Here is a 14466-nt window from a genome sequence, read left to right as displayed (position 1 = left end):
GCATCGAATAAAGACGATTGCATTAAATACATAGAAAAGAAAGAATAAAAATCTAAAAACAATCAAACCGAAACTGAAATCATTTCCGGGGAGGAAATCCTTCACATTACCAAAAATTGCAGACGTTCGCACACACACACATAAACGCCCCCCTGGAACGCCTGGCCCGGCTGAAAATACTATTTAATATCGCTACATATGCCTCTCTGGTTACAGCGCTCCCACCCACTTCCACCCACTTTGCTCACGGACTAGCATTTCGAATGTCAAAGTAAATGCAATCGACCATTTACGGAGATGGCCATTTGGCGATTCGGTATGTGTGTGTGTTTTTTTTTTCGCTTTCCTCCATCCTTCTCACTTTCCGTCTCGTCCATTTCCTTCTCTTTTGTTTGTTTTTCCTACCCGTTTTTCGCCTTTTCCTTTCCTTTTTTTCATTTTTGGTATAGACATTCGCCCGCTAAAGAGCTTGCGGTGGCACCCGTAAGGTGAAAACACGTTGCGGCGCTGGTGTGGGAAGCGATCCCTTAAAACATGGGAGTAACGATAACGCTGCTGCTTATTACCGGGTGACGATTATATGAGCCGACGTTTGGCCACTTTCCCACAATGTAACCAAACAGCAACAAAAATGCAACGAACCGTGCTCCATCCTGTGCCTCTTCGCTTCGGTTAGCTTTCGCTTGCCCTTTTGCCGCTTTTACGACACACCTCACGAGCTTCTTTCTTCACGAGACGAAAGGTCAGTGACCGCTCCGCGGCCGGAAGGAAACCCTTCGACCTTCAACACCTTCACCCCGTTCGGGCCGGCGGCGACGTGCAAAGGCCGAGACCACCCGCACACCGATCCTGGGACCAAAACAGCGAAACTCAATTAGAAGTGGCCGACCACGACGATGACGGCGATGACGACCGCAAAAGCGACACCACGGGGGGGAAGGACGTTTCGTTCCAGCTCGTGCCGAGCTTCGTCCCCACAGGGAAGGACACACACGAACGGCGGCCACTTTCGCTTCCAATCGAACACGCGTCCATCGGCTGGAATTGTCAAACTTTTCGCCCCGCCATCGCCGCCGTCAGTAAAGTTTCGTCCAGCGACAGCTGCTTTACGGTTGCGGCCGTCCGCCCATTGCTGTCGCTTCGGCGCTTCCCGCCCGCCGCCGATCGGGTGCGTGCCGCTGCACCGTGAAAGCGGGGAAACTTGATCCGCAGCGCATTGCGCAACGGTTGGGTGCGTGGTTCGGGCTGCTGCTGCTGCTGGTCGATACGCAGGAGAAGCTGTTCGGCTTCGGCGGACGCTAGCAGACTGCCGCCACCGTCGCCGGTCGGTTCGTCGAAGGTCACGTTAAACTGGCGCTTAAATGCGCCGCCCCGATGGCAGGACGCACCGGTCGACCGATGGATGGTCGGTGCGGGCGAGGACGAGAACAGCAGCAGCGGGCTCGAGTACTGGCGCACCAGATTGAGGCGGTAGAAGGAGGAGGGTGCGGGAAGCGATGGTGGTGTTGAGCAGTCGCCATCCGCCGGCAGCTGCAGGCGCAAATCGTCCAGCGATAATGTGAGCTTTTGCGTCCCATTGTTCCGCCCGATTGGACCGTCCTCGGCACTGTTGCTGCTGCGGTCGTATCGGCAACTGCCCAGCGCGAGCGACGGACCCGTACCCCCGTAAGTGGAGCTCGACGTCGTGTTGGTGGTGGTGGTAGTGGTAAAGGTGGCCGACCGGTTGCGGCCCTTGCGGCGACCGTGCGCTCCGCCCGCCCACTGTGAGCAGCTGCACAGCCGCAGAAATCCTTTCCGAAATTTGGACGACATCAGGTTGTAGAGGATCGGGTTGACGGCCGAGTTGAGGTAGAGCATGATGCGGCTAAAGTACAGCAGGTTGTAGTACCGCTCGGGCGCTAGCTGCTGGAACGTTTCCTCCGGCACGAGTATGATCCAGAGCGTCAGCACGCGGAACGGCAGCAGGCAGGTGAAGAAGGCGAGCACGACCGCGCCCAGCATCAGCACGACCTGCTTGCGGGCCTTGTGGCTAAGCTCGGGCTTGCTGAGCCGGATCTTGAGCCGCGACCGGTCGCTCGCGATCAGATTGCGGGCAATGATCGCGTACAGCACGACCAGTATGGCCAGCGGCAGCACGAAGAACAGCGAGATCGTCATCAGGAAGAAGGTGAACGTCCAGCCGTTGGACGCTTTCGTCAGACACATGGCCGCCCGGCTACCGTCCAGGTACGGCTGCACGCTGTACTCGGCAAAGAATAGGATCGGACTGGTCCACGGAGCGGGGGACGGGAGAGCGTAGAACGAAGAGGTGGGTGAAGATTAACCGGGGCTGATGGGAGGGAGGAGGATGGAAATAGACGCACACAAAGAGACGTACACACACACACAGAGACGCACACAAAGGAAAACAGAAAGCCACACACACACGCCGACTGGAATTGGGCAAGCGAGGAGGGTGAACGTGCATAGGAGTGCCTGGAAGTGGACAAAACTTGGCCGAGAGCTGAAACTGAAGGTAGCTTTTTATAGTTTAAAGATTCGTATCCAAATATTGGGCAGATTTTATGAGACAGTTGGTTACAGATTGAAGATTTTAAACCAATTTGAAACTAAGCCTACTTTCGATCGACTGACTATCTAAAGATGGGTCAAAATTGATAGCTCGTAGAAGTTCAGTTAATCAAGGTTAAATTGACGAGAAGGCGAAGAAAAGAAAAGAGGAAAATATTGATATGTAATGAAAACTAAACCTCCAATACTACCAACAGTCTCGGCATTGATGTAAATGTTTCTTTTTTGTCGTGCATTACGATCATTAGCACGACAGATTTGGTGAATCATTTTCAAAAGGTAACTGGTCACTGAAATGATACTCTGCTCTCTCTTCAGTTGTTGTTACCGAAATGATAAATCATCTTCTTGCATTGTACGCGAGGCGTGAGGCTTCCGACAAATTGCTTCCCTCGCGTAATAATCATTTCTATTCATCAAACCTATACTCATTTTTTAATACAAAACAAAACCTTCATCTCATACAACTTGCGCCTTCAATGGCATAGAATGTAATTACTCATCACAATCATATTGAGAAGCTTGTGGCAGTTTTTGTGTCCTACTGTAAGAATTCCTCTCGTAATTGAAATATTTTGATTTTTTTTTCTCCACTCTTCAGCTTCAGCTCTCCAATTACTTTGTTGTGACAAGAAAGGCGCAGATTTTGCGTCACTCGGCGGATCGTATCATTCCGCGCACCCAAAACGAACCACAAATGGTAGTTCCGGGTTCCTACCGGTTAGGTCCGAACAAAGGCGCCCGGCCATTCATTTGATTAACATTCAAATTACGGCATGATCGTCATTCCATTCTCCGTTGTTGCCATTGGTTGTCACCTTAATCTTGTGCAGTGTGCTGGCAACAAAAACGACAAAGGAAAAAAAATCCTCTCTACCCAACCCAAAGTATTACGCATTTTTAATGACCGACATTCCGGAGCAGTCGAAACCATGCTTCACGGGTGCAATTATTTGCAAATAAAACCCGACAGTCCGGCGCAATAAAACAAAACAATTCACTTCAGGCCCGACGGCGCTAAAATCTCGCCATAAATTGTGATCATAAAAGTGCCTGCAATTCCTTTGACGGATAGTGCCGGTGTCGGGCGGCGAGCGTGCAAATGCTGGCACGGAAATGCAAGAATGTTTTGAGCAATTTATATCACAACACAAGTTTTGTCTCCGGTCAGCTCTCTTCGGTTGTGTCCACTTCCGGCGCGTTTATCCTCCTGTGCACGTTCGCTGTACGGGTTGGGGGAAAAAGGCTCACCAAACCGAAGAAGTATCGTTGTATTTGTGAGACAAGCTAGAATTGAATTACCTCACATACTGCCCTATTGCCATACTACCCAGTTGTTATGGTTTTTTTTGACAGTCGCGGATTAGTACACTCGAAACCCGTTGAACTCGGTAGTATTTGATGAAATGTTGTTAATGAGAAAAGTATTTAAATTTAGCATGAATCAGTTGTATATGAGGTATGGTAGGCCCATTTGTAAAGTATATTTTATTTTGTGGTTTCGAAACTCTCACAGTCACAGTGTAGTTTAGCTTCGATCCCTTTTCTTTTGGTAGCATAAAAGATAAAACTGAGATAAAGATGATATTAACACATTTTACAATAATATTTTAAATCCATGTATATGAAGGTATTAGTCACAGAAGTATTAATGACATTTGTATGCCTGTCTCAGCACATCTCGAAGATTTTAAAAGACCCTTAAAATGTATCACATATTTTAACACCGCACACGACAATCACTGATATTCTCCGGTACAAAGTAAGTGTCCTTGCTAAAAGCTATGGAGACGCATGGTAGTTCACAATAATTCACTTTTCTTCACTTCTTTCTACGCATCCGATAAATAGTTTAAAAGAAAAAAAAAACAAGAAAGAGTGACTTCTGGTTGAAACTTTGTCTGATCGTCTAAAGTAAAACCAATTTTTCCTGTAAAATGAACAATTAAAAATAACGCTTTCCCGCATGGTCTGAAAAAAAACACGATCAAATGTCACTTGCGCTTCAGCAGTGTATCTCGTTCGTCCCTGCAAGTTTTCGCTGCAAATTTGTTTGTTTTATTTTTACATTTTCTGTTTACACTATACAACCCTTCACCAACTCCAGCTGCAGCTATCAATCTCCACTCAACAACAGTGAATCGACAGCGAAATCGAAATTCCATTCTCACTTTTAAGGGTGCTTGAGTATATTTTTTTTTTCTCTCTCTGTCCGCTTTCCGAACCCAAATTCGATCAAACTTTCTGGTATTACGTTTCGCTGTGCATATTTTTTATCGTTTGCGAGAATTCTGATTGTGCTTTTGCCCGGTTTTTTTTCTCACTCACCATTCCCTTTTTCGCTTTTTGATATTTTCCCTTGCATTGTGTCCAACTAAATCCGTGCATCTTCTCCATTCGCCACTTTAATACCCGAAAATCAGCTGTTGTGGTGAAGTTGCTGATATGCCGCCCTTTGGTGTCGGGTGAACGAACCTCTTCAGCACAGTTCTCTCACCCCATATCCCACCACTTTGCCGGCATTCCGATGCGGCGCGACAACCTCTTGAGCAAATCGCTCGTGTCGTAAGCGATTGCCGAAATAAAATACCGAAACACAGTACTAGACAACAAAACGGCCCACATGGCAAAGGCGAATGGAAGAGGCGAAGCAAGAAAAAAAGGAAACTGCTATAGCAGCATACAATCTGACCCTCGCTAGAGTACCCGTACCCAATCCCCGGAATACCTACACCTTTTTTCGCATCAAGGAAATAAAAAGAAGAAGAGAGGCCAACTGGTACACAATAAAACCGCCTCTTTCTCTCCAAAAGATGAAACCATGAATTCAATCAACAAACGCCAAACAACGGCGTCTTTGGCCCGCAAGCCGTAAATTTTCTCCGTACGGCTCCAAGCTCAAGCACCAGCACACACACACAGACACATGCACACATGAGTGTTGAGGCACTTTGGCCATGACACAAGAGGCACAGCAGCGATAAAGAGGAACAACATGAGGCCGATTGCGTTCGCGAGCTCCACTTTCCGGGCTTTCCAAACCGATCATGTTCGTTTCCGGTGAAATCCTGTAAATGATGGGCTTTATGGGGCTATGTGGGGATGGTGTTGAGATTTTCCCGTTTTTTTCGCTCCGTGCACTTGGATACAGACCGCGCTAGCAGGCCGGGGGGAATAAAAATAGGCCTTTACTGACGGGGATCATCATCAGCAGCATCATCATCTGCTTTCCGGGTTTCCGGGGTCGTTCAGTAAAGAGATAGCTGGGGGTTGAGTATCGGTCATGGTCGTTTCACTGTACGCACTACAGCTACACTGGATAGCACCGATGTACCGGATGGCCAAAATCGCTTGCAGTTAATTTACTATTTAATATTACGATACACACAATGATGTTGCAAAGTGGAAAAGACTCGAAAAGGAGAGGAAAAAGCCTTACATATTTCCCAATTAGAAGTCAATCCCAAAAATTCAAGCCGAAGAGGTTAAGTTGATTTTCATTTCACTCTACTTCCAATTCCCATTTTACCTATTAACAATTACAAAGGGATCACACTCAACGAGCACTAATCCCAATTTTCGCAACCGACGCGCTCCAAGACGCCTCGAACGCACTCGAACGGATGTCCCGTAGTCACCGAAGGGACAGATAATACGGATGCTAGCTTAATCGAATTCTACTCCGACACCCGGCATCCCGGCGATACTCACCCCAGGCCACCACCCGATTTCCCCCGAGCACCCGATGGCAGGGGGAAAAGCTTCCCCATTGTACCGACGCATCGCAACAGCACGATCCTTCAATCTTGCCAACGTCTACAAAATGCCATTTGCGGGATCTCCCATCCCGTCTCGTTTCCCACTCCCACTTTGGCTCCCCAGGGGACGACGGGCGAGAATTGCAGGCAAACAATCACGACAACGATTTGGTGCGTAAGCATACGATTTAAGGCGCCGCTTCAGTCACACGGACCAGCGTCAATCAACGCCTCTTGAAATTTGATGCCCAACCAAACCAAATTATATGCCCCAGCTCCCTCCCTTTCCCAGCTCCCGGACGAGCTGGCCGGCTTCACTCTGGTACACGGTCACGAGGATTGCACACGAGGATTGCTGTGTGCGCGCGGGTTGTGCTGTGCCGTTTGCGTCCAATTTTCCAATCCATTTGTACATCCATCTACCGAGTTGTCAATACGCACACGCACACGCACGCACACATACACCACTGACACTGACCCCGGTTCGGTAAGTGAAGAGAACGCCCGAAAGATGGTAATATCGGCTCATTTTTTATTTCCTTTCAATGTTGATTTTCCGGCCATTGTTGACTGTCCCGTTCCTGCTGGGCATGATGGTCGGGCATGGCAACATCACAGGATAGTAACCAAAGGAGCAAAATAAAAAAAGTACGAGCGATACAGTGACACAAAAGGAGGAGAGGAAGCAACCAGCCTAACGAGCCTAGTGGAGCATTGTCCTACTTGAGCGCCGGAAGGGCCGATAAGGAAACCCGCGCAACAAGAAGGCGCAAAGGAGGCGCGCAAAAGGAGGCGACCGTAAAAAGTCACTGCGAACGGGGCGGGTCATCTAAATTTAGGCGCTTATTCTTCGCTATGCAAAAAGGCCCGCTCGTTGGTCGCCCTTTGGGGAAGGGATGGTGGAAAGCTTGCCGAGCGCGTGACGCGAACCGAAACGAAACCAAACAGCAAACCAACAAAAAAAACCCCATCCAATGATTGTTTAACCTCATTTCGGACCGTATCAAGTTGTTGGAAAATAGACAAAAACCCCGACGCGGAAACCCAAAACGCCTGGCCGCTAGGCAACGGTTAACAGCAGTTAGCAAAGAGGGTGACGGAATCGATGCACAAACACACACACACACACAAAAACAAACCCAAAAAAAGGACACAAGCAGCCACAAACCGGTGTGGATCAGGTTTTTCGCTCGCGTAAGCACGCGGAAACACACATATCCGGGTTCGTTAGCTGCGTCATCGTCAACGAGACAACGTTTAATGCTGTTTTTACGCCACCCAAAAATGGGCCACCCGTTTGGAGAGAGAGAGAGAGAGAGAGAGAGAGAGAGAGAGAGAGAGAGAGAGAGAGAGAGAGAGAGAGCGAGAAAGGAGCCACGAATGGAGCAAAGTGTGTAACTGTCCGTGTTTCGAGCTCGGTGCGAACTGACAGCCGTTCTAATTAACGCAATCCTTCCTAAACCGTGCTGTGCTGTGGCTGTAATTTATTACATCCGTCCAAACGCACAGCTAGAAACTCACTCACACGTTAAAACGGTATCATCATTTTCGAAGCTAACGATCGGTACGGAATATGTGTTAAGGGTTGGCCCTCGACCCCCCCCCCCCCCGGCAATCCGACCTACTATTGCGCACAATCAATCCTTTGTGTTGAGGACCGCTCGAAAATGAGCTTCCCTCTTCGGCCAATCCGAATTAATGTACCTACAAGAACGCAACAACACGCCGGCTTGCAAGAAAGCTTTCCGGCCGCAGATATGGTTACAGATACGGAGGCTCGGCAAAGCCTCTGCACAAATGCCGTAGTGGAGTGTGGTTCCGGCACACAAAAACAGAACCTGCCAAATGAATTATGGTTGTCAGTGCCTGTCACGGCACCCGGACCGGGTGTACTTGTGTGTAATTCCGACACCGCAAACAGGCGAAGCGATCCTCATATGCGGGGGGGAGATGCGATTCCAGACCACCCAGCAGCCGGGCAGAGGCTCGCCATGAAACGAGAAGCCCCCATACATACACACGAGCATCACGCGGAGCATAAAATGTGTCCATCGGTGTTCGCAATTTATGCTGCCTTCAGTTCCACATTCGATGCGTTCCTCGCCTGTGTAGACAAGCTTTGGGCCACACACACACTTCTCAAGTGAACCCACGTGCCATAAATTTCGCTCGCCGAATGAGCGGGGATGGATCGCTTTCGCAGCTTTCTATTACCACGATTTATTCCCTTTAGTGGATCTTAGATTTATTTGCCGATACCGTTCGATCCCACATCGTTCGAACATCATCATCAACGTTCGCCCGATTAACGATTCCGTTTGCTTTCCTCTCATCATTTCTCTTTAATTGCATCCCTACCGACGTCTGGGTCGGAATTGTTTCGCCCCATCGTCGCCGCACTCGGTGGAGCAACGGAGGAGGGGGGGGGAAGGGGGTCGGCATCTCCCGGGAGGTAATAATCCGTGATAACCGGTATTAATCTCGTCATCGAGTTTGGCAATCGGCGCCCAACATGAGAGCTCGCTTCTACCAACCAACCGCGTGCGTTTTCGATCATCTTTTATGCATCAAGCAGCATCCTCTGGTCATTTTTTATCTTCGGTCGTTCATTGGAGTGGCAGTGGGGGAGGGTGACTATGTTGACCGTGGTTATGATAACAATCAAAACACCGAAAAAAATACACTCACTCACTAACTCAGCTGAAGGACTTATTGTGGAGGAGAAAGTACTTTTAGGACTTTTGGGAGGATACTAAAATAGAAAGCAAAACACTTGCCCGAAAGAAACACACAGAAAGGCGCCCTAATGAATAAAGTGAGCAGTTTCTTCATTCGGTCACAAGCCGCTTGACCGAAACGCTCAATGACCATCCGCCCATGCTAAGAAAACAACAACCAACAATGACGCATGAAAGTAAAAAGGGCACCAGAATGTCCGGCAAAGGGCAAACTGTCCTGCACTGCCTCTTTGTTGGACTTTGGACCACGCAAGGACGAGTGGCTGAGGGAGAATAAAAATTCTTTCCATCCACCCAACATTCTCCCCTTGTACGCCCCTTAACCGGTGCAAGCGTTTATTTAATGAAAAATGAAAACTTGCTGCTTGCATGCTCCGTGCAGCCGAGCAAAACTTGAAATGAAATTGATCAATTAAAGCGCACCAATAAATAAGTTTTGCTGCCGCTGCCGGACTGTCATAATTACATCCGATGCCGATGCCTGGAGAGGGGCCCTTAACGCGGCAGAAACGAAATGAAGCTATTAGCAGCGTGTTGTGTGTTGTGTGTTGTTTTCGCTCGCTCGCTCGAGAACTTTATCAAACTTAATGAGCCAGAATGAAAACAGAACATAAAAGAAAACGAAAAAGTAATGGAAAAGAAAACGGTGTATAGAGATACATGGCCAAGCGCAATGGGATGAAACGTAATTACTTGCGCCACTTTCTTTGTGGGAAAAATAGGGGATTTTTTTTACCTACTACCGCTGTCATCTTAGATACACAACATTGAATTGAAAGTGCTGAAAGTGCAGTGTCATTAATTATTGTCAACGGTAATGAAATAGAGATACAATAATTAACTCTTCCGTGTTGCGTGTCGGCAACCGTGGCGTTAGCGATTTTCACCTTTCATCTCAAATTATGTTGTATGCTTTTAATTAGGTTTACCATACCTTTTGTTATACCTTTAGAAACTGTTTTCGCTATTGTTATTTACCCTTGCTGGGGTTTCCTTTGTTTAAAGCTTTGCTTAAGCTGCTTTTATTATTATTATTATTTTGAAGAATTTAATTCGTTGCAACAGTTGCCCTTTTTGAAACGACACTTGACTTGGTGTTGCAGTTTAATTTAATATCAAAGAATAAAGAAAGACTAACACAAGCAAACAAAGAAAACGAAACGGATTGCAGCATCACTGAAAGAATTGAGGCGCATCAAAAAGCGTATTTTTTTGAGCCACTTTCAACAAGTACGTACAAAGTCAGTTCATTGTTTTGTTGTATTTTCTTTTGAATAGCAGAAGAGATTGTTGCCACCAAACAAAACGAAGCAAAAAACTTCCAACGCCAAGTGCGGGCACGTGCTATTTTATGTGTGTTTTCTTTCCTAATACATTTCCTTCACCCCTTCCTAACGACGTGATCAGCGTAAACTAACTCTATTTATTTAAGCCGTGAAAAGACAGCTTAAAACACACTTCCTATGCCCTGAGTGCCGTCATGACCTTACTCACACACGCAAACGGCCACCGTGGCGGCGCACAACCGTGCGGAGTGTGTTATCCTTTTTAAAGCGCAAAACGAAGGAGTGGAATGGCGGCTGGTATGAAAAGTTATGCAGAACAATCTCATCAACGTGTGGCGTTGATGCGAGAGAAAGAGGGCGTTTAATCCCTCCCACGTGTTTAGAACCATCCTTTCCGGTTGGCACGGAAGCGACAGCTTTTACTCCACCGGCGGAAATTTAGCTTCATTTTGTGACTCTTTCCCGCTCCCCCCGCCTCTTCCCCCTCACCATTCCCATCAACATCTTTGCCGGCAAGGCAAGTGAATGATTTATTTTCCCACTCGCGTGCTGCTTCCTTTGCGCCCAACAATCGTTCCCAGCGCGCGATGGCGTAAAATCGACCCATCAAACAGAACGACGCTTTTACGTCTGTGCTTGGGCGAAAAGGATGAGGGAAGAAAGGAAGAAAAAAAGACATGAACACCCAACCCACAAAGGACGGCTACTGTGCAGAGAGGGGGAGAGGGGGAGCGGCAGCGGCTGTTCATGGTACATTGAGTAGCCGGAGACGATGCAAGCTATTGCATTAATATTCGTCGCGTCTTCACAAATGGACACGGCTACGCTACTCCTTTGCGGCTCCTTTGATTGTTCTCAGCGCTTTAGCGTCATCCATTGCTATTCGCAGTTCACCACAAATACGCGCTCATTGTGTGGGTGCTGGAATCGTTCGATCGTGCTAAAAATTGATTCCCTTTATGAAACGCCCGTTACGGTGGGTAAGGTCAACTGGCGGCGACACGAGGGGATAATCTACCGTAATCGACAACGGGGTCCTTGATTGTTCATCACCGTGACGTCATCGAGTAGTGATTCGTTCGCCCACGAAATGACACACTCGAAGCGATTATTGTGTGCATAACAAAATATGAAATACAAATAAAACGCGGTACTTTATGGTTCATGGACGCGGTAAGCGAAACCGCGGAATGCAACCAATGCAATCCAGCGTTTGGTATCACATAGAGTCGTTTATATGAGCTGAGCGTAAAAACCATGCAAGTTTCCACGAAGTGTATGTGAAACAGGGACTTCTTTCCAAAATAGTAATGTCGTAAAAGATCAACAAAAGCGAGGAGCTAGTCATAGATTTGTCATATTAAACAAAGCTGGACAAACGATAGTGCGATGGAGCGAGTGATTTAAAATGTTATTGCTCCTTAAAATATGATGGCCCTGGCAACGCATTTGCCATGCTTTTGAGACAAACCAATCAAGGATGATGAGGACTTTAAAGTTATTTTTGAAACTATTAATAATCATCAGCTTTGGGAAATTGGAATGCAATAACAACACGAAACTCGTACAAATCCCGAAATTTAAGAATTTCTGTGTTGAAACTAAACCATATTCAAACAACTTGTTATAGCCTTTGATGCGTTCAACGACTTTTTCATGCAGACAGTTGAATTTTGAAGGGAAATTTCAATCTAAAGATTGTTGTTTCAGTATCAAATTGAAGCACCGATGAAGCAACGCGACTCAACACGAATATTCCATCAGATTGTTCAAAAATCGGTCGTGTTATTGTCTTTAAAAACTCCAAAATTCAACCATAATCCCTCCGGAGCGTAAGCGACGCGACACTCGGGATACACTTTACGATCTTCCCTGATCCATCCTTTATTCCGTATCGAATAGCGGGTCTCCCTACGTCCGACAAGCTAAGCCTCAGCGACTGCAATTACTCCCGGCCCGGCTGACAGCGTCCAATATAGCCAGTCCGGTCAGTCTCGGTCAGAAGAAGAGGGAAACATACGAATTCGATACATCGTTCGGGCCAGCCCTGGTCCACCGCGGCTCGGCAGCTCGCTGCAATCAATCAATTGATCCGCGTAACGAGACAACGTAGGGCGCGCGCACGCCTGAGATGAAGATACGCGTACGGGTCGGTCGATTGCGAGAGTTAACTCGTTTGTTCGATTAAGTGCCACTGTCTTTCCAATGTCTGAACGAACTCCAGCAGCAACCAGGACATGATCGATCTGATCGAACGTGTCCAACGGGCCGTCAACACGGAGCAGCATGCGGTGTACGATTGGACGCATAGTGGGACCGGGATGATAATGCTAACATAGAACCGTATAAATAAACATAAGCATGACACTACACCAACAACATGGAAGCTATGGAACGCCAGAAGCACAGAAACACATACACCACTTGATTACTGAGTGTGGAAAAGCTCGTGTAACGCTTGTTACATTGCAGCATGCAGCATGCGGATGGAGCAAATGCGAAGCCGGTCGGAAGGGGTTAGATACAGAAACAGGCAAACACCGAAACCACTCCCGGTGATGGATGGGATGATTGTTAGTTTTGCTCGAAAGGGCACCCGTAGTGATCGTGCGGTCAACGATGATGATGATGATGATGGCGGTGGTGGTGGTGGTGTTAGTTATTCTTACAGGCAGTTTAGCCGGTGGTTACCATGGTTAGCAAGTCTTACCTCGTCAGGATGGCGGCGACAGTCCACGCCGCAAGGCAGATTAGCAGGGCGCGCGTCTTCGTGCAGACGTACCCGGCCTTGAGCGGCTCGCAGATGGCGTAGTAGCGCTCGAACGATATCGCCAGAATCGTGAGGACACTCGCGTGTGCCACCGTCAGTTCCACGAACGGTACCGCCTTGCCTGCAAGCGAGCAATTCGAAGAAGAGAGTGAGAAAGCGAGAAAAAAAATCATTACAAAACAAGTAGAACCAAAACCTCCATTAATGAAATCCCCGCGAATCGCTTCGAAACCACGGCACAAACAGAGAAAACGATGTAGCAAGGTTTTTGGACATGGACGGAACATAAGCGTCTCGGCTAATTGAGCTACCACCACATGGCATGAAGCAAACTGTGGGAAGCAGTGTAAACATAACCGTTTACACTGCGAACGAATGCGCTCGTCCCAACATCCGGCAGGGCTCGACCGAAATTTCTGCAGAGAAGCATCGAGCAAACGGGTGGACTGTGGGACGGAAAAGTTAAACATCACGTTAGCTTGTTTGATCGGAAAAGCATTGATTTTTCGGTGCTGGAGGCTGTTTAACTTTCCGGCGCGATACATTCGGTATGATGTCACCCGCAACGGAGGGCAACATGCTTTAGTGGTTTACCAAGGCTTTGCGTTTGCGTCTGCAAACTCATTTAAAGTCTGGCCCTGTTCCGGACGGAGCACGATGGTAAACGCACGTGCGTGTGCGGTATGTGCTTCCTTTGGTTTTGTTTCCAAGAACAGAATGATTACCAGAGCGGAAGGATACACACCGCAAGGGCCAAGCTTAAAATCATAATTAAAAAGCCACTAGTTATTTGTTCCTGCAATCGATTCATTATTGTTGATACATTATTCACCCTTGGCCTAACCACGGTCAAATGGTCATTAATACACGCGCAAACGCGGTCCATTCATGCATCACGCACCATCACGCCAACGTGAACTGGCAGCGAATGATTTTTCTGGCTTTTTGGCGGGATGATTTTAGAAATTCATTCATAAAATAAATTTCATTGCAGCCCGTGTTCACGTACCGTGCGGGCCATTGTTGTCACCCGAAATGAAGTGTACGGAGCGAGAACTGTGAATTAGACAGTGGCTGTGCTCCTGTTACTTTTTCATCAATGCACGTTCATTTACCACCGCACACGGACTTTGTGGCCCGAGTGGCCGTGAGCTAGCGCGAACGCATGCATGAATGGGATGAAGCATGAAACCAACCCATCCGGCCACTGGAAGGGTAGAGGGAGGGGTGTAAGTTTTAAGAACGCGTTCACTCTTTTCCCCCGCTGCAAAACCGAATTGCCAACCGAAGCCGTCGGGCCCATCTTCGATTCATTTGCAGTGAATTTGGGTGCGCTCAAAGTA

At 47.8% G+C, this 14466-nt stretch overlaps 1 protein-coding gene across 1 annotated transcript in view; it reads right to left on the bottom strand.

Moving 5' to 3' along the window:
* Positions 1 to 14466, bottom strand: part of LOC120952859 (uncharacterized) — a 33516-nt gene that overhangs the window by 6810 nt on the left and 12240 nt on the right. The window contains exons 3-4 of the mRNA XM_049607328.1: positions 13064 to 13244; positions 1049 to 2266 (exon numbers count right to left, since the gene is read on the bottom strand). Coding sequence (XP_049463285.1) covers positions 1049 to 2266; positions 13064 to 13244 — 1399 coding nt within the window. The remainder of the gene's footprint in view (positions 1 to 1048; positions 2267 to 13063; positions 13245 to 14466) is intronic.

This window comes from Anopheles coluzzii, chromosome 2, assembly GCF_943734685.1.
Source record: "Anopheles coluzzii chromosome 2, AcolN3, whole genome shotgun sequence".
NCBI lineage: Eukaryota > Metazoa > Arthropoda > Insecta > Diptera > Culicidae > Anopheles > Anopheles coluzzii.
The sequence above is the reverse complement of the archived record's forward strand: the minus strand, read 5'-3'. Positions and strand labels throughout refer to the sequence as shown.